We start from the raw sequence: 25,037 nt of genomic DNA, 5'->3' as shown, positions 1-25,037 counted from the left end.
ATACTCCCACACTGAAACTTTATAACAAATACAGCTTCTTCCCGATTGTAAATATCAGTTAAAATATAACATGTATAAAAGGTATTTATTAAAATGTCTTTGCTTGCTATTAAATGCTGAGATTTGGTACAGTTAACAGAAATCCCTATTTGACTACCGTGTTATCTAATATCACCTCCACACATGGCCCTGACCTTTGACCTTAACACAAACACACATGCATATACACACCCACAAAGGATGCCAGACGTTTCTGTAATTTCCTGTTTGGACTGCTGTTTAGGGTTATGCTCAGCGTAGTAGAGAAAGTGTTAAGAAACGAGGAAACTTTAGCCCCAAACAGGACTGGAAATCTGATTAGTCCCTCGCTTTCATCTTCCATAAATCTGCCATCTGGCACCGGCATGATCAATAAAGACCGGACTTTATGTGACACTCTTACTGGACAGATGGGGGTGAGGGGAGGGGAACTCCGTCCCTCAGCCAGCACCAAACCATACAGCTGACAAAACTGAACTGCAACGCCTGGCCCAATTCTCAATTTTCTCTGCCTCTCACACACACAGACACACAAACACACAGTCATATAGACTGGGACACTGAAACACACAAATAGAAAAACACACAAGAAAAAAGAAGGGAAAAAACGGTTGTCAGTCCATGCGTATGTGTCTGTATGCATACACGTGTGTGTGTGTTTGTCCAGCTCATCACACGTATACTCTTACAGAGGCTGGCATGCACATAAAAACACACATTTACACACTTGCCAAGCCCGGACTGTATATTGAGTTACTGTACTGACAGAGTAAATATTGCTATTGAGTTACCATTCAGGGTTGACTTCTGAGTTTGTAAGAGAAGACCAGCAGCTCTCCGTATGCATACACGTGTGCTCTTGATTTTCAATGCTTGGGAGGCCCAAACTGCCCTGCGAAGTTATTTTGCAAGTTCTCGCAGGACCCGTGAAGCAGGGTTACTGTTTATAAGAAAAATACTGGGATTATTCAAAGCTGAAAGTGGGTTTAGGGTTCAGATGAGGTAGCGGTTAAGGTTGATGTCAAAGTGGTCCTCATAAGTATGTCAGACTGAAGGCCCATGAGGCATGTTTCCCCTTTGAGTACGCATTCCTTAATGTTAGGCTTCACTCATTTTTGTATGTGTGTTTCTATTTATATACAAAGATCTAAGGTCCTCACAAACTGCCATAAAGAAAAAGAATGTCTGGAATTGATGTGATTACATGAATCTGGCTATGAACGATCAGATGAGTTTTGAGGAATGAATGGCTGTGCATGCAAATCTGACAAGGCTCTTGTGTGTGTGTGTGTGTGTGTGTGTGTGTGTGTGTGTGTGTGTGTGTGTGTGTGTGTGTGTGTGTGTGTGTGTGTGTGTGTGTGTGTGCTGTTGCTCTTTTAATTGTTTCTGAGTATCCAGTCATATGGGTTCTTTTATTTCTATACTTATGAAGATCAAACAACAGTCAAGAAGGTTGATTTACTGTTACAACTTGAGTTCAATTTTTGATGTAGACTATGCTTAAGATATAGTTGGTGAACCCTGGTTGGAGGAATTACTGTCTATCTTTGGCTGTTTCTGTGCCTTTTCTACGTGTGTGTTTTTCTGCTTCGACACAAAAGAACCAAACACAATCCTAACAGAATTTTTGCTAATAGAAGCAAATAAACATTTGTTTAAAGAAAGTTAAGGACAGTCAATTTGTTCAGAGGGGATATGTAGGATATAGTTGGTGTAATAAGATATCCCCTAAATTTTTAATCCAATGGCCACAATTAAAAGCTATATAAAAGTTATACATCCATATAATGTTTAAACTTAGAATAGGTTTTCTTCTTCTTTCAAAATGAAGTCAATTTTCCAGTCAACGTACATTTACAGCATTTTTAAAATTAAGATGGGATTAGTTTATAGGGTTGGGAAACTATGATTGACCCCATGACTAAAGTAACGTAATTATTTTTGCATACATCTGTCTTTTATCCCTGTAGATGTCTGTGAATATGTTGGTGGCTGTTTGATCCATTTTCCCATTTCTGTGCAGGAACCTGCGCATGTTAAAGCAAAACTGCAACGTGCACTGCCACACACTCGAAGCAAAGAGGTACGTTTGAGGAGCCAGACAGACCCCACGCTCAGTGGCCTTAACTCAGAACGAACCAAATGACTGTCCACATAAAAGAAGTGTAATATATGGAGATTTAATGAGCGTGGTACCAATGAGACGTTCCTAAGGAGGGGCAGGGAGCCCAAGTAAAGCAAGTCGATTCCAATAAAGACCTTATTTCCAGACCCCAAACTCCCTGGGACTCTGAGACACACCAGTGACAGCTCCCAGCTCAGTTTGCAAAGCCCTGTGGTAAATTCCCCAGCCAGGAAGAAAATCCTATTTAATTTTACAAGATCTTCTGGCCTCTAAAAATCCTCCATGTCTTGGTTCGCTGGTGGGAGAGCAAGGAGAGGCGGCAGGGCAGAACGTCTGCTATATGCTCTGGTGGAAAACTTTACATTATTAAACAATGAAATGAAATGAAGGGTGCAGGGAGGTCAAATAAAACGCACTGATTGCAGAAGTCACTTTATTTTAATTTGCTAATTTGTCTTTTATGCAGACTTTTATTTCTTCCTGATGAATGAATTTTAATTGAGTTTGAGTGATTGTGAGAGGTAGAGATTCTCTGCAGGGAATGACATGGTTTTGTTTTGCAGAAAGAGAGGGGATTTATTTGTGGTGCACTCAGCTTTTGATCAAATAGTCACTCTCACATGAAAACAAACTAGCTCGCTGCAATCATCTTTTGTGCAACAAAACTATCTGCTTTAAAAATACGCCCTGTAAAACACTGCCGATACACTCACGCAATTATGTTGCCATTAAGTCAGTCATTTTGATCATTATTAATACATATATGTTTTTAAAGTGCTTGAGCGCTGTATCAATTTATCTATGCAGGCAAAAGAAAAAAATTAAAGAGCTGTTTATGTTTTCTCATCATTGAAAAACATTGTTTAAAAGCCCTAACATCTGAAATTAAATCCACGCTGCAAGTTAAAAACACACTTCCAATTTAAGCTGAAGATGCCAACCATAACTTTTGGATTATAAGAACTAACATGAATATTTTCTTAAACTATAGCTAAAGAAGGAAAAGTATTATTGTTATCAAACATAAGACAGGTTCCATTTTTTTCTTCTGAATTTTGAATATTGATTATGATGATGCAACAAGCGCAATAAAAAAAACTGCAGCAACAGAGCAGAAGAAAAATGGAAAATGTGTTTAATTCTTAAAAACACTTCATCGTATAGCTCACAGCTAAATAGTTGCATTATAAACATCACTAAGTATGAAAAGAGCATCGCAGAGAGGTTAAAATGTAAGAAAAAGGCTAAGAGCTTCGCCACTCTGTGACAGACTGTTTGGATCAGTTGTTCAGCAACTGAAGTTCAGTTTTAAACAATTTCACGGAATCTAAAGAAGTGTCTGTGGTGAAGTTAAAAGCCAAAAAACAGAAACTTATGTAGCAGAAATCACTCCATGAACTCAGAAAAGCTTCTGAAAACCACTGTCAGTGAATACACCGCAGTAATGCTGAAGGATATAGAGGCTTTTTGTGTGGGGACATCCAGATTAAGTCTTTGACAAGGAAGGTCTTGATTATTTCAGCAAGACAGTGGCAAACCACAATCTGCACATATGACAACAGCAAGGGTGCAGGTTCTAAACTGCCCTGTCTGCAATCAGGACCTATAACCTATAATTTAATCCATGTTTTTTCCTCATTTCCCCAAAAAATGTATAAAACTTCAGATCTTAAAGATTTGATAGGTGCTGTGGTACTAGTTTCACTTAAATAAAGATTTGCATTCTGTTTTTATTCACATTACACGACACCACACCAACCTTTTTAGAACAGGGTTGCATTTGTTTAGATCAGTCTCGAGTTTTCAGTTTTCCGTAACAATGGTTAGACCGAGTGAAACAAATGTGCTGGGAGAAGATGCAACCTCTACAAAGTAAGTCATTGTTGGATTTTGTGTTATCTTTAGGATTAGACATGTCACAGTAATAAAACATAGATTTTTGCCATTTATGTCCTTTCAGGTTATTACACCTCACCTTTGCTAAATGAGATTTTTCTGTCTGCTTTGCTATGATTGCTTTTAGTGCTTAGGGAGACCCATTGCCAAATCACTTGAAACACAAATAGCAGCATCTGTGAGAAAGACCTTCACTGGTCAGATTGTGATTGAGATAAGTATGCAGGTCATGTGTTATTTGCCTTATTATTGCTTCAGGACAAAGTTCCAGCCTGTATTAGCAATAATAAGAATAAAACCAGACGTGGTCTGTGTAGAATATGTGCAGGTGAACCCTAGCCTAGAAAACTTGGACGGTCAGCTAAGGCAGCAGCAGGTAGATGTGCAGCGTTGCATTTTTCCCATTTTGACCTCATTTTTTCCACCCATTTCCCTGATTAGACTCGAATGCTGAGTGTTATCCTATTTGCAGGCAGACTCTGGCTCTGCTGCTCGGCCAGTGGGATGATGAATACATTTCAATCTCCTCTCTCTGGCTCTGACTTCAGGGACCAATACTGTCTGCCTGGATATCAGTCTTATTGCATATCCAGAGAGATCCATCACATGCGAGCCTTCTTCCTACACATGCTCTCTTTAATCAAACGATGGGAGCAACTACTTTTCCTGCTCTGCCAAGAAGACGACAATAACACCTCAAGTAGCAGTTTTGAAAAATGTGAAGCAGGAAAAAAGCTGCAATATCTTTGTTTAATCCAAATCCTGTTATGTACGACACCAACATGAGAAATGGTAGGAAGATGAGAACAATCCAACTAGGTCAAAATGTTTACGCTCCATCCAGCGTTTTGAGAATCATCCAGGAAAGTAGAGTTTTGCGTCCAGCTATAGCAGCAGCAGGGTGCAGGCTCGCTTGTACGTTCGCACACAGAGATGTGACTGTGCATGTTTAGCCATGCAGGGTTATTGGGCAAAGAGACTGCTACTTTCAGAATGAAGTGAACAAAAGGTGCCCTTCTGTTGCTGATAGACAACATCTGCATAGTTGGCCATGTTTAATGGCTTTGATAAAATACAATTACTCAGCATTTTCGCCACAGTTTAATTCTTGTTGTGGGTGAAAAGCATCTGAAAGAACATTTAGACCATCACGGGACATTAAACTTTCCCACCAAAACCCAAAAGAACGAAATCATTTTTGATTTAATGGCAGTCGGGTAGGGAGAAGTCCATTTCTGCATTTGGAAGGGAGTAGAACAGAAAGGGAACATAAATAAAGACATAATAAAGACTGTTTCCTGTTACTTTCTTTAGCGAAGGACCTCTGTTTTAGATGCTACTCACTAGGCTAGGCTACCTCAACCTTCACGCCCATTAATATGTTTGTGCAAACAGGAGGTACCTGTATCTCTTGTTGTCCACAGGCACTATGTCCATGGCAATGTAGTACTGCTGATGAGGGTCCAGACCTGCTATCTTTACACGCATGGCTGGAAACATCCTCCTAGAGGGAAAAAAGCAACATATGGTAATAGATGTGAGAGAGATTTATTTCAAAATAACAACATACTACATATATACGCACACACACACGTATAAATATATAAAAATTTATATAAAATGTAATTGTTTTGTGATTTTCATTAGCTCATTCTTCAGATGAAGTGACTGTGCTACTTGGCTTTTTTTTTTTTAAGAAAAGGGGTCTCTCTTTTACTCCTACTGTAGAGTATAAAATATATTTATGGCTTTAAATATTTACAAAAAAAAAATTTAAAAAAATAAAAAACAAGAAGAAAAATTGGGAACACAAAAACAAGAACACAACAAAGAAATGCTGCTGTATGCACATCTGTCACCCTAAACGCTCCTGATGTTTGTCATGATGCAGTACAGTAGACTGTGCAGACACAGTCTGTCATGAGCATGAAAAAAATACACTAATGATCATAACAACCACATTAAATGGTGAATTACACTAACAACAACAATAACAATTATATTAATAATGATAACAACACAAGAACATTGATTTAAAAATATTTAATTAAACTTTTTTCAGCTTTTGCTCTGTCAGCCTTCCCTCTCTGTAATGAGGAAACATTAGTGTGTATTCATTCATTTGAACAGTCCGGCTATTGTTGACGCAGTGGTGTGAGACAGCACGCAGGCACATTTTAGGCTGCTTATGCTCATTAAAACAGGCGATAAATAGACTAATTATTCAGGATATTTGATTCTCACTTCTTTTGATTTTCCAAAGATCCCAAATTTCTGTGTAGTTTCAATTAGCCCTGATTATTCCTTTAATAGCCATACATCCAGTCTGGACAACTTCTGCCTTATACAGCTGACAGTCTTCTGAGCTTTACATATTATCTCCAGATTTATTTAATATTTAAATTTCTTTTAAAGCACACGTAATTTTTTTATGTTTCTTGAACATATTTTTCAATTATCCTCCTTGCATTTATAAGAAAAATGCTATTACTGATTTTATATTTCACACACACACACACACACACACACACACACACACACACACACATATATATATATATATATATATATATATATATATATATATATACATATCTTTAGTTGATTTTTCTGTGTGTACCATTTCCATTATTGAAGTGGAGAAGAATCCTCATTGTATTATCCATTCTGCCAAGCCAGTGACCTCTGACCTTTGGCTTTTAACAATATTGTGCAGGTGTATTGCCTTATTTTAAAACAGCTGAAACTGCCTTTTACCCTATATCGATGATTTATTTGGGTTTTATGCCTAAATATTATCAACCAGCTCTTCATATTTGGAAACTATAGCCTGCAAAGTCTGAGACTGGAAGTGATGCAAACCGCATGAAAAATGTCCAATTTAAAGGGAAAAACTGCACCCATATTAAATAAAAGTTTGTATATGGAGAGGGAGACATTTCAGCTTAATTCCTCATTTTGCACTTCAAACGCAGCGTTGTTCCCCTGTTCATTTAACGGTCGTAAATCGGGGCCTGCCTAATGAGAAAAGAGGGCTGTTTTCTTGCTTCCCTTCTCTTCTGGATTTATGAGCTTATTATGAGCAGGCCGTGAAATACGTTCGGCGACGGTCGCGTCCGCCTTCACTCTGCTTCGGCGCAAACTGATTGCTGCTCTATTTATGAGCCGATTACCAATTTAAACCCAATTCATAAAAACGGCCAAGTGTAGTGTGTGACGGCGGGAGGAGGGCGACATGAGACCGTATTTCAATCTGAAGAGAGGAAGAGCTGAGAAACAGCTTTGGGTATATTTGAACTCAGCTTTCCAAAGTGTTGCAACAGGAAAAGAAAAGAGCTCAATAAGATGGACCAAAGCAGATCTCATAATAATTCTTCTAAATGTAAAACAAATACAACTCACCTGTTAAACTGAAATAATAATGATAATAATGTAGTGTGCGATAATTTATTTTTTTAGCTGTGTTGCAGAAAGGAAAAAGCAGTCCTCCCACAGGCCTACATACATTTCTACTATAGTTAGTAAAAAATATTGAATGGAAGTGTTTTTAATTATCAATACTACTACTAGTAGTAGTAGTAGTAGTATTGATAACAATAATAATAATAATAATAATAATACAAACATGAATGAGATTTTTACATGAAAATTTCGCAGTGTTTCCAAAACATTTTGATTCAATAGACCTTAAACATTTTAAAGAGGCAAATTGTTCTACAGAAGTGTAAAGAGTATCAGAGCGTAATTAGATGGAATAACAGATACAGTGTTAAAGGGGGCTATTTGCCTTTAAGTGGAAACATTATCAGAGGTGTTGTTAGTCATGCCGACTGCTGTGGAGCGAGCGGGGAAATGTCGGAAACGCACGGCGCTGCGGGCGCAGGGATAAAGGTACTTCCTTCAGGATCCGCAGGTCAACTTCTGTTCTCGCTCCGTGTTTGGACTGTCGGCCCGAGAGAGCACAAAAAAGCCGGAACATGTTACAGAGATTAATTAGAAGCAGCTCTCCTTCTTTTCCGACATCAGGAATAACCTGCCGCGTCACGAGGGCCTGAACGCAGCACTGCGGCCTGCATGTGCAACACATTAACACCCTCCAGACAGAGCGCAGAGGTGTGTGTGTGTGTGTGTGTGTGTGTGTGTGTGTGTGTACGGGTTCGTACTATCCTGGTGGGGACCAAAATCTGACTTTTACTATCCTGGTGGGGACTTTCTGCACCGTGGGGACCAAAATCCAGGTCCCCTCGGGGTTGAAAGCAATTTTCACACTCAAAATGCGGTTTTACTGTCAGGGTTACAATTAGGTTATGGTTAGGTTTAGGGTAAGGGTTAGGGTTAGGCATTCATTTTTAATGGTTAGGGTTAGGGTAAGGGGCTAGGGAAAGCATTATGTCAATGGGATGTCCCCACGAGGATAGCAAACCAGACATGCGTGTGTGTGTGTGTGTGTGTGTGTGTGTGTGTGTGTGTGTGTGTGTGTGAGAGAGAGAGAGAGAGAGGGAGAGAGGCCTGTGCTTTTGACACAAGCCTGAGAGACTTGTTTTCAGACGCTTACCTCTAATTAAATTTACAAAAAAAAAAAAAAAAAAAAAAGATGGGTGGATGTGTGTGTTAAGTTTGGATGGAGCAGGGGGTGTATATGAACCTTACCTGCCCGCTTTGGTGATGATCATCTCTGTGCCGATGTCGTGGAAGCGCTTCCACAGGTCCGCGCACTGCAGCTCCACCTGAATCTCATCCATGGAGGCCGGGGGAGACGGGTCGCAGGGGCCCGGGGCCAGATCGGCAGATGAGCCGAAAGAACACGACGTCCTCTCGGCTAGACCTTCTCCGTCCGAGCCGGGACTCGCCTCTGAGTCTGAGGGGGAAATGAGGAAGAAGATGAGAAGGCAGCTCTGAAACAGTGGAATTAAGCGCTTTAGGCTTTATGCAGGAAACTTGGCACGGCCAGAAAGTACAGCGCGGTTCTCTCGGCTGACTCCAAATCACCTGCCGGCTACAGCCGGAGAGAAGCGTTTGGCTTACTGGCTCAGACTCGTCATGGAGTTCTGGGTCGGTGTCAAAAGCAGAATAAATGCTGCGTAAAGGCCTTTGAAATGCGACTTAGAAAATATTAAATTTTAAGTCGGGCCACACAATGAAGAATTCTACTGGGAAACATTTAGCAAATGAAATTTCCCCTCAAATGTTCCTCCTGGACCAAGTTTTACAGACTGACCGTTCAAAGTCATCAGCGCAGTCACAGCTTTAGACCAGATAAAACGTTGCTCCGATCTTGAAGCAAATCCAGACCTACAGGAGAGCTTTTCCATCTTTCTGAGCTTCCAATTCCCCCAAAAAACAACCAGAATGACCTCACTTTATTTCACGTCGCCCTATTTCAGTGTGTTTTAAACTAGCAGGCTACTATACAGCGGACAAAATAAAAAGCACACCTGAGAAATTCGAGTGGCTTTCTGTGAGAAGTTCAATTTACTCCGTTGAAATACGTCACCCAAGCTGTAGCTGTATTATTTACATCAGAAACACTTATTACTTAAGTTTGCATTCTACATTAAAAGCTACTTTCTTGTAATAAGAATAGAATTAATTTAAAAAAACGCTGTAAAACCCCCAAATCCCTTCCAATGAAAGAGAAATGTAGACTTACACAACCAGCAGTTGCTCTGCCCCCTTTTCTCTGCTTGAATCTGTAATGTGATTTAACACATGTGATGTCTTTTAGATTTAAAATTTCAACCTTTAGGGCTTAAATATCAAAAAAAAAAAAAAAAAAATCATCTTTTTTTCCAGCTGGGTTGCCAAAAACTTCAATGCTCAAATCTTTGAACCTGCATTTTATCCAGATAGAAACCTTCACAAGATCACCACATGCTTTCTCTCATTTCACTTTTCTCAGAAATAGTTTATAGCCGAATATCCTACACCCTTTCCAACACCACCACCACCACCACCCAGAAAGTAAAAAATAAAAAGAATCTAATAATGTATTATTTATTGAGGGCCCTGACACAAGGAGGTTGACTTGGCAGACTAAGGGCACACAAATATGGTTATGCAAATGCAGAGCTGCTGAGAGACTGGACAGAGTCCCAGGCGAAAAAACCACCGAGGCGCAGGCTGAGCCAACCCTGCTGGAAACAAGAGAGTGAAGGGGAGAGATAGGAAGAGCAGGGGGCGAGGGGTGCAGTGACCACAGAGAGACGGAGAAAGTCTTTCTATCATCTTCTTGGGAGATCCTTCCAGTGTCACTGCAGCCAGTGAGGACTGTCACACATGATTCCCCTTAACTGTTCACACTCATGCACACAGTCAGTCAGCTGCCCCATCACACTTTATAAACACATGCTCCTGGTGCCAAAGGAAGAGGACAGGATGGAGGGCTAAAGTGAAATGAAGAAAAAAATCAAGTCTGTATTACTCTAATTAATTTTTAAAGGGGCCTGTAAGGTTAGATGAAGCAAACTCAGGGCTTTCAATGAGAAATAAACACCTTATTTTATTAAGATAAACAGACTTCTATTGTTAACCTGCTTTAGACATTTGCTTTTATTCTTTTTTTTTATTGGTATATAATTTTCATATAATTTTTTGGCCTAGGGTTGAGTGTTTTCAGCCTTGCACCACCATCAGCCTCAATAATGTCCGCAGTGAAGTTTGATTAACTCTGTTTCAAGCTGTGTGGCACAACTTATGACTCAACAGTGTAAGTCTTTCACCAAATTAAAATAAGAAGCTCAAATAAGGGCATAAATCTACAAGAATATCATTTGTCAGGTTTCTGTGTTGAATTGGGGTCTTCTAATAATCTAAACACATTTGCTAGTTCACTCTAACAGTAACGAGGTTCCAAACAAATAAAGAATGCGAACATCTGTGCCATCAAAATTAAGCTCGATCTGAATATTTGCAGTAAACATGGGCTGAAAAGCTACCCTGTGCAATCCACTATTAGCATCTCAAGCTAGATGATGGTGTGTGAAGCAGAGGCGCTCAGAGGAAACAGATGCATTCCAGACAGCAAAAGCAGCTCGATTAAATGAGATAATTTTGGTATGAATGTCTTCAAGATGCAGAGGGGGCGAACCAAAGGACCAAGCTGGAGCCGGGCCGCCCTGAGACTAGGCTGAAGGACCTGTCCTCCGCCACTCAGCGGCTGAACACACACACACGAACGCAGAGCTCTAAACCTAAATGACAAACAGGCAAACAAACCTAGCAGCAGGTAGAGCTCAATGTGTGCGTTATGTCCATGTGTAGATGTAAATGGCACGTCTAAGGTCAGGTCACAGTTTAAGAACTCAGAGCAAATGTGTCAAAATCGAGCAAAACAGGAAACACAGCATAAAACCTTTAGTCCAGAGTCGCACAGCGCAGAGATTATAAGACCTGGGTTTTTGTTTCAGAGCTTAAGTTCCCACTTTATGCTGAACGAATAAAAACTGACATTTATTGATAGACAAAAATTTGCCCACTCAGCAGAATTCTGTCATGACATCTGCTGTGGTTAGCTATACACACACACACACACACAAACAGAATATCACATGGGGCCAGCATCTTGTGGTTCTTTAAGCTCATGCCAGGCCTTATTAAATTGAGACTAACACTGATGCTAGGCCACTAATTGGCCAGAACTGAATCGTCTGTGCTGTACATTACATTGCTCTCTTGTGTTGCAGTTCACATTTTGTCACTACACTGTCAGCAGAACTCAAGCGGGGTTGAACTGTAAATAGATAGTTATTAATATGTTAATAAGGAAAATGCTGAAAGTAATGAGGAAGTAGATTATTGTTAGAATGTATTTTATCACAAATTACCACTTCAAGATTGGATCTATATCATCAGTGTGAAATACTGGTTTAACTTATTGAGTATAGATGTCTTATTAATTTCCTTCTAATGAACAGTACTAACCTTTTTAACCTGATCTGGGCTGCAACACTTCAAAACAATTCCACAAGTAGGTAATATTCAAAATCATGCAACTTTTTAAAAAATTGAAAATACATGCCAAATATATCCCTTTGAAATGATCTGCAAATATCCGTTTGATGTTGGGGTGCACTGATAAAAGATGTCATGTCTTAGGTTGCAACACTGGAAAAACGCCATCTGAAGTGGACAGCAGCGGTTTGCCAAGCATGAAATCAGTGAGTAACACCATCCACACCGTGAGAGCACCTGTTTCCTACACTGATGCAGACTGGAGGTAAGCAGTAAAAACTTCAAGCCCATCTCTCTCTATCAGCTTGCATGCTTATACAGAGAGGGAGCTTTTGGAGAAATGGCAAACAGAAGGAGCGGTGTAGTGACATTAATATATAATTTTACGTTGATCTTAATAGGTTATAAATACCCGATTTTTAGCAAAACGTCAGTTTGTTGCATGGATTCAGTTCTGCGTATTAAAAAGTAATTATTATAAATTACCGCCATACAAATCGCATAATTCTGAATTCACAGTAGATTTAGTTTAACTTGTTAATCGATGTTTTAATGGATAAATATTATGAGTGTGTGGTGGAAGTAGTTCTGTGAGGTCTAACAAAACAACGTTTTTTCAGAGCTAACTGAGCTGCTGAGCTCTTCCAGGCAGGCTGTTAAATCCGAGCCTGGTTCAGTTCTGTGCGTGTCTCAGTCCTGCCCTTGTCTTTGAGGCTAATAAACGTATTATACGACCAGCCGGCTTCCAGCATCGCCTGGAGTTGAGTAAAAATAAAATCACTCCGTTAAGGATTCCTCTAAACCACATAATCTGACCACAGAGACTCGCTGTTCTCGGTCACCTCCGCCCGACGCGCCAAAGTGGAGGCTTTCGGACTCAAGCAGGGCCCGCGGAACCTGCCAGGAATCCGCCTGCTAATGAGCGGGACAGAGGGACCAGGAACTGGTCCACTCAGCCACAAATTCTGAAACTATACAAAAACTATGAGGAGATGAACTTAGAGACCTTTCTGCTCCCCGCTGAGCCAAAAACAACATTTTAGTAAATGACTTGAAGGGGGGTTTTTTTCAGTGACTACCAAGCTTTATTTTTTCTTGATGTGTTTACCCTTTCAAACACATACAGAAACGAGCTGCTTGTAATCAGCGTTTAGTTCCACCTTCCTCATTTCACCACAGACGGCCCTACACTTCAATAACAACAAACTTCCCAAGAGAGCTCCTGGGAGGCAAACCCTCGAGAAAACTATAGTTTGGTTTTGTTTATTCGCTTTTGTTATTTTTATTATTATTGCTTTTACTCTTTAAGGTTTGTGTTTGGATCCGTTTGAAGACCGGAGAGTAGCCGTGCGACCCCAAAGGTCAGACTGCTGCAGGCGGCGAGGTAGTGATGGCCTGAGACCGTCTGAGCCAGCTCAAGGCTCAAAGCTCAGCTTCTACCTTTCTGCGCATTCATACAAACATTTAATGAGCAGTGATGCGGTTATGATATAACTTGATTCACACAGGCCCACGCGGTGAACTAATGTGAATTCACGTGTGTATAGCGTACATTATCTACACGGCTCATTTAGTCCTGTATATTAAGTTTACTTTTCAAGTGACCGACTTAACAAAAATCTTTTTTCGTGAATGATTTTAAAGATAAAACTAAATTGAAGCTGCAGCTGAAACCCGTGAAGCGAAAAACGAACATTGTGAACTCAAAGGGAAGCCTCAAGGTATTTAAAACAAAAAACAAACAAACAAAAAAAAACAGTCAGGGTTATTTTGCAGGGTTACTTAATCTCCACGCACTTAAACCTACGCGTTAAGATTGCTGAGACAAAATAGATTATGTTTTATTTAAAATAATTATATTGCGCAATGAAAATATAGAAATGCTGACTTGGCGCAAAAAAATTACAATGAAGTTTGTTTTGAGCTGCAAAAAAGCTATGATTTAAAAATTAAAATAAAAAAGAACAACAAACTATTAACTTATTAACTTATTTTTTTTTAATTGCGTCATCGCGCATGCTTGTTTTAAGGATACGTATAAAACTATTTACCATAAAATATAACTATTTTTTGCCACGCTTTCTAAAATGTGATATTTATTTCACTCAGTTGTTATTGTTATTATTATTATTTAGTTTTCCTTTGCTTTTACACAACCCGCCTTTCCACTACTTGAGTGCAGTTATGTACTCAGATATTTCATAATCATCTTGTGTGACTGTTAGTTTCATACAACACATTTAAAGCGCTTACCCGTTTTAAGCAGATGACGTGACAACATTTGATTTCTTTCTTTTTCTTTTACTTTAAGCGTTCTCTGTGCGCACTCGTGAATGGAGAATGGACGGGCTGCTCTGCGCCTTTGTGCGCCTTAAGCGCAAAATGCAATTTTCCACAGAAACTTATTTTTTAAAATCTCATCAGAGGACAGTGTAATTGTGAATATTTAAAGGCTGCTCCTCTTCGAGGATGAAACGTGTTAGACTGAGTGGTTAGTTTCAACCAGTGCACCTTCCTGCAGTAAACTGAGGCCTCCCTGCAGTTCAAGCAGATTATTGCTGGGCTAAAATGGCTCAAGGAGCAAACAGCTGATTCAGATGTGTTTTTATGTGTTTCTGGTGCAGCTTCACATTGTAATCCGCCAGTCCAGAGTCAAAACTTGGCCAACCCACAAAAAACCTACCAAATATCAACTAAGTCCTAAATGTTTTTGTGCTTTTTCAGTATTATTATTATTGTTGTTACTGATGAAAATCAACGCATATGCTGAATATATGAGACAATATCCCTTTAGACCAAACGCATAACTCCACAGGCTTGCATCTCAGTCTGTTTAATGTAAAGATCTGAACAATGTGGTGCGTGGACTCTGTGTGCTCTGCATGGGGTTGGGTCATTGAACACAGAGCCACGTTTTGACTCGGGACTTGTGGATTCGCAGTGCTCTGCAGTAACATTTGAGCGGTGTTGTGCGTGTCTGCGCACTGACCGGGATCCATATCCAGACAGTGCGCCGGATCCTCTCCGTCCGTGGCGAGGCTCTCCATGGACAACTCCAGCTCCTTCTCCTCCCAGCCCCGGAGCTTCCTCTTCTTGTTGGAGCCGATCAGGGCTTCCACGGAAAAAGCGTGGGCTCTAGAGCTCAGAGCTGCGGCAGATCGCCTCCTTTCACTCATTTCTCACAAAATCCACCCTAAGTGGGGGGAAGCGGCGAAAAACCCACTCCGTCCGTCCAACGCAGCGAAGCAAAACAATCAAAAAAAAAAAAGAAGAAGAAGAAAAAATGCACACGTCAGTGTTTACAGCGGATCGCAAACTCACCAAGTGTCCAAAGTAATCCCAACTGTGACTAGAAACCCCGCGACAAACTTTTGAAGGACTGTGTCATCCTGGCAGCGCGGCAGGACTCGGTGTTTTTGATGCGGTGTGCTGCTTCACGCGTTTCTCCGTGCTTCCACTCCGTGTCTTTTTCTCTCTCTGTCCCCCTCACTTCTCTCTGATTGATAATCACTTCTGGAGGAGTCTTTTTTTCTCTCTCTCTAAGGCGCAGAGGGCGGCTCTCCTGCGCTCTGGCAAAGCCGCGTGTCCAATGAGAAGTAAGAACACAGAGCTAGACAAAGTGTTTTGTCCAATGGCAGCAGCAGGAAGGAGCGCGTCCGGGAAAAGGAGCCATCTCTCCGACTTCAACAGCCTAACGAATTTACTCCATAATGAATCATATGGAGACACATATATGTTTTTACTGTGCTTTTATCGACATTAAAGGCAGGGCTTCATGTAAATACACCAATCAGATAATCAGATCATTATCAGTTCAAACTTTGTCCTTAATAATATATAAAAATAAAAAAGACCTCACCAACACACCTATTTTAGTCTTTGATACCCAGATCCTGCAACTTCACTTTAAGTCCTAATCTGACTGTTGATCATCAGCTTGATCACTGCAGAGGCCGAGGCGAGGCCTTCGGCCTCATGGAGACCACCACATAATATTATTCTAATATTTTACACTTTCACAAAGTGCTTGAACCTGATTCCATCATTAAAAGTCGTTGCAGGAAAAGCTCCATTACAGCTCCATTGTGTCAACCCGACAGCTGAGGAACCGGAACAGAGCTTCAGCAGGACAGGTGGGCTGATCTCAGAGCTGTGCGCTCAGGACACAACAAACGGAACGAGACGATTAGCAAGTGAAATTCTTGTGCTCTGCTCAGCTCGTTGAGGGCTCGTTTTTAACAGATCTGCAGGTCAGTAAAAGAAAAACAGAGTCGCAAGAAACATACGCGTACAGGGCTTAGAGACATCTTTTTTCAGATGAGATCATTTTGCTTGGAAAAGGAGAGAGAGAGAAAACACTGCCATCAAATTCTCGGCTGATTATTTTGTTTTGTTTCATATTTATGTTAATAACTGTCTAATTTGGGCATGAATTATCCTCAAACAATCCGCATTTAAATTTCCGACACATATAAAACCAATAATGGAATAATATCAGGCTGAAATAAATCTGACTAAACGATTATTTATTCCAGCTAATTAAACGATTGGAAAATAGAAACTTTGTCTGAGTTGCGAAAGTAAAAATGTACTATTTGTAATATTTTGGCCTGACGCAGAAGCGTATTTCTAAACATTTTTTTACCGGCAGGTAGAAAAGCTTTTATAGAAGACTAGCCCCACCTTTGCAACCAAATATTAAAAATTGAATATTGATACAAGCATGAAAAAAAAAATCCCACGCTCAGCGTTATAATATAATACAGCGGGAAGATGATCGGTTTCTTGGGATCAAATCCCTCTTTTAAAAAAATCGGCGGCCCTTTGTTGAGACTGTTTTGAGCTGCTGAGCTGCACGTGATCAGTCTGCAGGCCTGATGCTCAGTTCGGGGACGATCAGTTCCTGCGGGGGGAAATAATTTACACATTTTTCATCAGCTGCGGGTCGAAAAGTATCAGGGGTGGGGAAGAGCCGCGGTGACCTGTGTGATCAGTCAACACAAACGCGTCTGTGGGAACCGGGCAGGCCTCAAGTCAGAGTGCCGCTCTTGAAAAAGTAGCTTTCCAGAGGTTATTGCTGTGCATCTGTCATCTTGAAATAAATACTGCGCGCACACGAGGATGGCTCGCAGGAAACTGAAGAAAAACGGTGAGCACATTGCAAAAAAGAAATAGAGGTGGGTAGTTTCATTATCCTGTACAGAGATCAACGCAGCAGGTATACTAATATGTGAACTTGTGGCGGCTTAAAAGGACATTACTTGCGCTACGGTCTTTATGGTAATATGCGCGCAAAACGTTTGCGGACATATTTGAACTAATTACTTAGATAAATGAGGAATACGGACTTCTGTGTTAGATGTAAATATTATAACAAACTGTGACAGTCTGTGTGACTGTTCTTTTTATTTATTCTTGATGTTTTGTAAAAGAAAGAAAAAAATGTTTGTGCGTAAAATTCTTCCAAAAGTAAACAAGTAAATATTGTGTGCGCACTGGTGTGGGGTGGGGGACGTTGAATCCCCGTGGGAGGAAACTCGTTAAACACAAGCAATAAAAACTAAAACCAACTGTTTGCCATTTAGATCCCAATTATAGCCCTGATGGCATCTCATTCACCCAAAAAGTGAAGCAAGCGAGCTTGTCAAATATTTCTCCGTTTGACAGAAGCGGACGGAGTGGGCAGTATTAATAAATCCTTAAAAATTTCCTTAAAAATTCTTTCCCCTTTTAGATTTCTTTAGTAATCGTATTTAGGTATACCACGTCGACCCCAGTGAGGTTTTCGTGAACTCTAGAGATGAAATCCGGCGTGACCCCGCGAGATCGACACGCGGAGGGTGGTGGGCGGAAACGGTCGAACGTGCAGTTAATATTCAATTAGTAAAAGAAGGCTTTGACCCCGCCTGACCTCGAGGGACGAAGAGAGCAATGGAGCGTGCAATCTGGCAGCAACTCTCGGATTCTTTAAGCACCTTCCGCCTGAGCTGTAAAATTCCCCCGACTCTCTCTCTCTCACACACACACACACGAAGGACTTTTTTTTTTTTTTGCAGATTTTTTTATTTAATTTTTTCCTTTTTTTGTCCAAAAAGTGATCATCTGCCCAAAATTGACTGCGAATTTTATTGTTTTTTCTTTATGTGAAATGTATTTGCTTATGTTGGTACATAGTCAATATTATTATATTGTTATATGTAAAATGAAGAAATACAAGTACATTTATGACTCTGTGTTACTGTACCTATATTAGAAACAATCCAGTAATTTTTGGATACTTAATAAAATATCTTTATAGAACTATTATGTTATTTGTGTCGCAATTTCTGCTGCACTCTTGGCCAGACCACTCTAAAGAAATCCTTTTTTAATGTCAGCGACGCTCCTTTGCCTGGATCACGGAGGATCTATAAAAAGGCATTTTACCAAAAGCCGATTTCAGTTTCTGCCCTCTAACTGAAATGTCGTTTCTGGCTTAAAATTAATTTATATCATTAATGACATAGGTTTGACAAGTTTTTGTTTTTAATAATGAAAACCGGAAATCAGTTTTTGGCACGATCCGGATGCCCTGCACAACCCCAGAGGGAATTATGTCCCGGAAACCTTCCGTTTTTAAGGCGAATATATGCAAACCATTACACTCTGGATCCAGTGACGCTTGGGTAGACTACAAGACGAAATCACCCTGCAGTAGTTAATTTTGGTGATTGTCTTTAGCAGAGCTAAAGACTTGAAGCTGAAGATGCTCAAGTGCGCGCGCGTGCGTGCGCGCGTACACACAAGTCAGGCACAAACAGCAGTATACAAGTCGGTCAGCTACAACTTAAGTCATGATATACATATATATAAAATAACATATTTGCGCATAGCTGACCAGAACCTTTCCAAATATGGATATTTTCATACTCGGCCCTAATGCAAAATTTATACGGATTGTGAAGTAGCCTACCCTTCTGCAACAAAGGCAGGACTGTGAAATTACTGAATAATTATAGAGTCAAACTGCGCATCATAATAAACCAAAGCGTTACCTTCATCTGGGTGGAGGTCATAATGGTCCAAATGTGACTTGCTGTTCCGACGTGTATCTGTTATATCTGTGAGGACATTTAACTCACAGACATTTTAATCCACCACTTCTACTGCTCACTAGTATGTAACGTCATTTTGTCAGGGGCGGAGGGGGGGTGTAACTTATTTAACACAATTCCAAAAATGACACATTTAGGAGTAAGTGTTTAAACCTTTATTTATTTGCGATGTCTGCCTTTTTCGACCCCCAGAACCTCTAGGTCCCACGGCCTTGGCCTTTAGTGTATTTTGATAAAGATATATAGGTCATAATTAAAACTGGACACTAGTTGAAATTTAAAAAAGTTCGGGGGCTCATTTACAGTAATGGTCAATTTTAAAAGTCCATAATGTTAATGTATCTGGTGAAGCGGAATACTTCCCCAGTGTAATGCTAATGCCGATTATATAAGTTGGGGGGGGGGGGGGGGGGGGGTTCAGCTCAGGAGGTAAAGAAGGTCATCTACTAATCAGAGGCTTGGTGGATATTTGGCATACAGTCTGCATGTCAAATATTAACCCCAAGCTGCTCTTCGATGCATCCAACGGAGTATGAATGTTAGATATAAAGCACTTATGAATGGCAAAAAAAATAGCCTGAGTGAACGAGGCTATGTGAATAGGGAATGTATATATAGTGAATGGAGCTGTGTGTGTTATTATTGTTTCATACCTTCATAGATAAAATACTTTAATCAGCAGCTAAATAAAATTCATAGCATCGGGACAAATTCTCTGTTCTGTTTTTAAATTTAAAAAAGTTTTTAAAATAATCTGAAGCCTTTACAGAAGAGGCGGTGTAGCCACGATCAGCAGAAAGTCAAAAAAGACAATCGTAGTCACTAGCGCGCGCACGCACATGCGTACACGCACATTTGGACTCTCACACTTTATCCTCTCTTCCAACAATTAGCCCAAAGCTCTAATAGCTCTCTCTCTCCCTCTCTCAGGTACACACTTTTAAACTTTATGTTGAACAGCGCATGCGTATATCCAAATTTTCATCAAATTAGAATCAAAACGTGTAACATTAAGCCTGCATGCTAAATTAATTGCCGTCGCGTTGGGTAAAAGCGCAAGAGAAACAGTGTCACGTGTTTTATTTGGTAAGTAATCACGTGTCAGCACACAACACTGAGCAACATATTTAATTTAAGGGGGAGGCAATAATGTCCGAGGTTTAAGGTTTACCAGCTTCCTCTTTTGCTCACTGCGTGGACACCCTGTTAGGTCAACATCAGTAAAAATGTCTCGTCTTTTTATATTCTTCAGGTCTGTGGCTGTTTCCACGCGACACGTGGATCCCGGTCGATTTACGGTGATTTCTTTAAAAAAAAAAGAAAGAAAGAAAGAAAGGCGCATTTATTACGACTCAGTTAAAGTTTTTACCCCCGCGCGTAAAACGGGTGAGCTGCTGTGTCGCCTTCACACTGAAACGCACTTATTACAGCGCAACTATATCACTGCTGCCGTGTCTTCTGAAACAGAAACAGGTATTTGTCACCGTGCTGCGGTCCCATAGCAGGTCGCTGGGATTTACAGCCCGCTCCTCTGTGTAAATGCAGCCTATATATTTTTATTCATATTCCATCAGCTCCTTATGCCAACATGAGGGGGGGAAAGGAGGGGGACAGCAAAAGGGAAGTAAACCATGCAGGGATGTGGTCTGTTCTCAGGTAAACACCGGGATGGAAAAACGACAGCGCAGTCCAGCTTCATAATGTGCGTGTGTGTGCGTGTGTGTGTGTGTGTGTGTGTGTGTGTGTGTGTGTGTGTGTATGTGTGTGTGTGTGTGTGTGTGCAGGCCCCGGGGATGCCACTGCAGAAGAACAGAAAGCTGATTACAGAGAGTAGAAAATAAAATTAAATAGTGGGTATAATGTAGGAAGAAGGAATAATAACAGCGGGAGAGAGCAGAATTGATGAAATAACCACTCGTAGACAGAATAGAAAACAGGAAAGAGGAGAAATAAAAGCAGAGGGAACACGGGAAAGAAAACAGAGAAGAAAGAAAAGAAGGGAGAGACGTGGGGCGAAAATGAGCATGTTTAAAGTCACTGCTCCTACTGAAATATTCAAGTTACATCTCACACCCCTGCTGAAGTATTACAGGACTATAACGGTTCCTCCTATTGGACAGCCTCGTTAACAGTAAACTAGATAAATGCGTTTAATGGACCGCGTGTAAAACCTGAGTGACTAACTCAGTGTTTGTTTGTGTGAGCAGACACTTTATGGCAAAGTGCAGAAATGAAATAAATAAATAAATAAATACAGGAACTTCAAACAAGTGTGTGTGCGTGGGGAATGTGTAATTACGTGCACGTTACATGTGGCTGCTAATCAAAAAGGAATGTCACAATAGATTCATTCAATTTGTTCAATCACATTGTGCGTGTGTGTTTCAAGATGCAAACAACTGTCAATAAGACACCCAGGGTAAAAGAACAAACAACGGCTGAGCTGCAAATGTTTAAATGATACTGACAAATATATTTACATTTCAAAAATCTTTCTCACTCAGCTTTTTTCTCCCAGCTAAACACAGAACTTTTCAATGTCAGGCGGCAGGACCTCTTCCTCTTGTTCCCGCTGAACTTGGAAAAAACTGGATTTAAATAGTTCACTACCCATAAACGATCTACAAAACACTAAGCTGCACTCGCAGATTCCACTGGAACTTTTAAAGAGTTGCATTTGTTTGTCTGCAGCTACTCTTCCACATGTTTAATCTAGAATGGATCCTTTTATTATGTCACTGTTTATTTTTTAAGTATTTAATCCTGCAGCTTTAATTGTGAAAGCACACTTGGCTCACTTTTGTAAGTGAAGACGGTTTAAATGAGAAGCATTTTTCACAACTTTTAAATCTTTATTTGGACACGCTAGCAACAAGAAGATAAAATGTTGTAAAAATAATAATAATAATGATAAAAACAAAACGATGGCTTGTGATGAAACCCATACAGCCAGAATCAGAAGGCAAATAAACAGGCTGCGAATGATTATGTAAAACATGAGCAAAAGCAAATAAGATGTAACAACTGCATCGAAAGACGAGCTTCCACTTTGATTTCACTGAGGACATACACGGAGCAAAATAAGAAGTCACCCTTGTAAAGTCTGACCAGTATCACTCTGTAGCTGAGTCTTTTTCCACCAGCAGCAGTAATTAACTGAGAGGCTCACAGTATAAATGTGGGGTCATTTTCTTGTCTCTCAGCAGAAGCCCACTCTCTGTCGGACCTCTGCGAGCACAGGTGCAGCAAGTTCCCGCGCCCTGCACGTCCCCTGAGCCAGCACTCGCTCCAGGTGAGCCCGGTCCGACCTCAGCCTCTCGATTTCCTCTCTGATGGGCGTCAACCTCTGGATCACAGCCTCGCTTACAAGCTTCTTGTAGGCTCCGGTGTCCAATCCTCTCGCCTGAGACACAGCCTCCTGCACGCTTATCATCGCCACGGCAGCGTGAATGTTTACCAGGTTGGAAACACCAGGACGCGTCTCCGGGTCAAAGGTAACTTCAGAGGTGAAGTCTGTGACGGCACGTCGGATCTTGAGGGCGATGTCGTCAGTAGTGTCTGTGACGGAAATGGTTGCCATCGTTTGGGGGTCTGACTTGGACATTTTGGCTGAGGGGTCGCGGAGAGATTTGACTTTTCGTGTTGAGCCTGCGGAGAGAAACGAGAGGGATCAGGAAAACCTCTCAGTGTAATAAACACTTTTATTTCTAAATGAGACACGTAAGAGTGGAGGAATTTGGCAAAATTCAAAATTATTAGGTCAAGAAATTTAGGTTCTGATTAAATCAGAAAGCATTTGCTTTCTATTATGTTTGAGGCAACGCTGAGCATCACCGGTCCCAGAGGAAGACAAGAAGCACCAAAGTGCAAACGTCCACCAAAGCAGCTCAATCTTTGGGCAGTATTTACTTTTAAGGGAATTTATAATCTATCTACTCATATATAGAATCTTTTTGTCATCTTTTAAACACACTTTTAATGCATTTTCTAAATGCTGACAACCCACATCACATTTGTAAGAATCATAATTTCGAAGTCATGAGGATTTTTCTCATTGTTTAATCAAGAAATCATGAAGTGGACCTTGATGGATGAGAGCCAAATTTTAATGGATCGTTAGTATGACCCCTCTCTACACCCCTACAAAGTTTCACAAGAATTCATTCAAAACTTTTCAACCAATCATGTTTACAGACACAATAATATGCATGCAAACACTACCAAAAAACATAACCTCCAAGGAATACGGGTAAAGGTTTGCCTTCAAAACAACAAAATATATACACACATATATATATATATATATATATATATACATACACACACATACATATACATATATACACATATATATACACATATATATACATATATATACACACATATATATATACATATATACACACATATATACATACATATATACACACACATATACATATATACATATATATATACATAGATATACATATATACATATATATATATATACATACATATATACATACATATATATATACATATATATATACATATATATATACATATATATATACATATATATATACATATATACATATATATATACATATATATATACATATATATATACATATATATATATACATATATATATACATATATATATACATATATATATACATATACATATATACACATATACATATATATACATATACATATACATATACATATATATATATATATATATATATATATATATATATATATACATATACACACACACATATATATATACACACATATATATATATATACACACATATATATATACACACATATATATATACACACATATATATATACACACATATATATATACACACATATATATATACACATATATATATATACACACATATATATATACACACATATATATATACACACATACATATATATATATACATATATATATATATACACACACATATACATATATATATATACATATATATATATATACACACATATACATATATATATATATACACACATATACATATTATATATATATATATATATATATATATATATATATATATATATATATATATATATATATATATATATATATATATATATATATATATATATATATATATATATATATATATATATATATATATATAGGGAGAAAAAACACAAATACATATTTACTAAAGCCTGACTCTGATTTTTTCCTCAATTCCAGCATCTTTGTTTGGAAATACAGGGGAGTACCAAAAAGAATATTTTGACTTCAAAGCGCTTTAATTCCACAGCCGTTCACCAGTAAAGATCCAAACACGTGAGAAATCTATTGCTTTAAAAATAACGCCTTTTGAGATTTGTTTGTACTAAATCTACACCGAGATAAAAGGTGGACGCAGAAGCCTGAGCAGTGTCGACACATTCTCGTCTCAGGCTGTTTAACTTTAACAGCCTCTGCTAATCAAACTGTAGGTCAGCCAAACGATGAAAAACCAAGTCAAAAAAAGTCCAGAGTGCAGATTTCTGTTCCTGTCTTCAAGTCCAAGCTGACAGCTAAAAGCAATGTAAGCGAGCCCCAGCCTTTTGAGAGAATCTGACTTTGTTTCTTCTTTATTTTTGTTTTTAAATGGTCAAAAAGGCGTAGGTTTCAGTCAGGCCCCTTTAAATATGACTTAAACATCTAATTATTAAAATATCTGCATTTTGGGGAGATTTCAGGTGTTAGAGGAATAAATGAAAAATTACACCTAAGTTCAGATGACTGAATTAGGATTGCCTGGCACGTTTGTGTGTGCTTGTAAAAATATCCCGGTGTGAAACAGACGTATGCGAGTGTGAAGTGATCAGCAGACGACGGGAGCCGGTATTTCCTTTCATTCTTTCTTTCACTCTTAAAATCATCCCCATACTTCCACCAT

At 39.4% G+C, this 25,037-nt stretch overlaps 2 protein-coding genes across 2 annotated transcripts in view; both read right to left on the bottom strand.

The window, feature by feature from the left end:
* tbx15 (T-box transcription factor 15) overlaps positions 1-15,186 on the bottom strand; it is a 31,785-nt gene extending 16,599 nt beyond the window's left edge. Inside the window, exons 1-3 of the mRNA XM_063499171.1 lie at positions 15,000-15,186; positions 8,711-8,918; positions 5,463-5,564 (exon numbers count right to left, since the gene is read on the bottom strand). Of these exons, the coding sequence (XP_063355241.1) occupies positions 5,463-5,564; positions 8,711-8,918; positions 15,000-15,186 (497 nt within the window). The remainder of the gene's footprint in view (positions 1-5,462; positions 5,565-8,710; positions 8,919-14,999) is intronic.
* A 6,781-nt stretch (positions 15,187-21,967) lies between these two features.
* Positions 21,968-25,037, bottom strand: part of wars2 (tryptophanyl tRNA synthetase 2, mitochondrial) — a 28,657-nt gene continuing 25,587 nt past the window's right edge. Inside the window, exon 6 of the mRNA XM_063497869.1 lies at positions 21,968-22,752. Coding sequence (XP_063353939.1) covers positions 22,304-22,752 — 449 coding nt within the window. The 3' untranslated portion in view covers positions 21,968-22,303. The remainder of the gene's footprint in view (positions 22,753-25,037) is intronic.

This window comes from Pelmatolapia mariae, linkage group LG16_19 (genome assembly GCF_036321145.2).
Source record: "Pelmatolapia mariae isolate MD_Pm_ZW linkage group LG16_19, Pm_UMD_F_2, whole genome shotgun sequence".
Lineage (NCBI taxonomy): Eukaryota > Metazoa > Chordata > Actinopteri > Cichliformes > Cichlidae > Pelmatolapia > Pelmatolapia mariae.
Note: the sequence above shows the minus strand (reverse complement) of the source record. Positions and strands in the feature narration are given on the sequence as shown.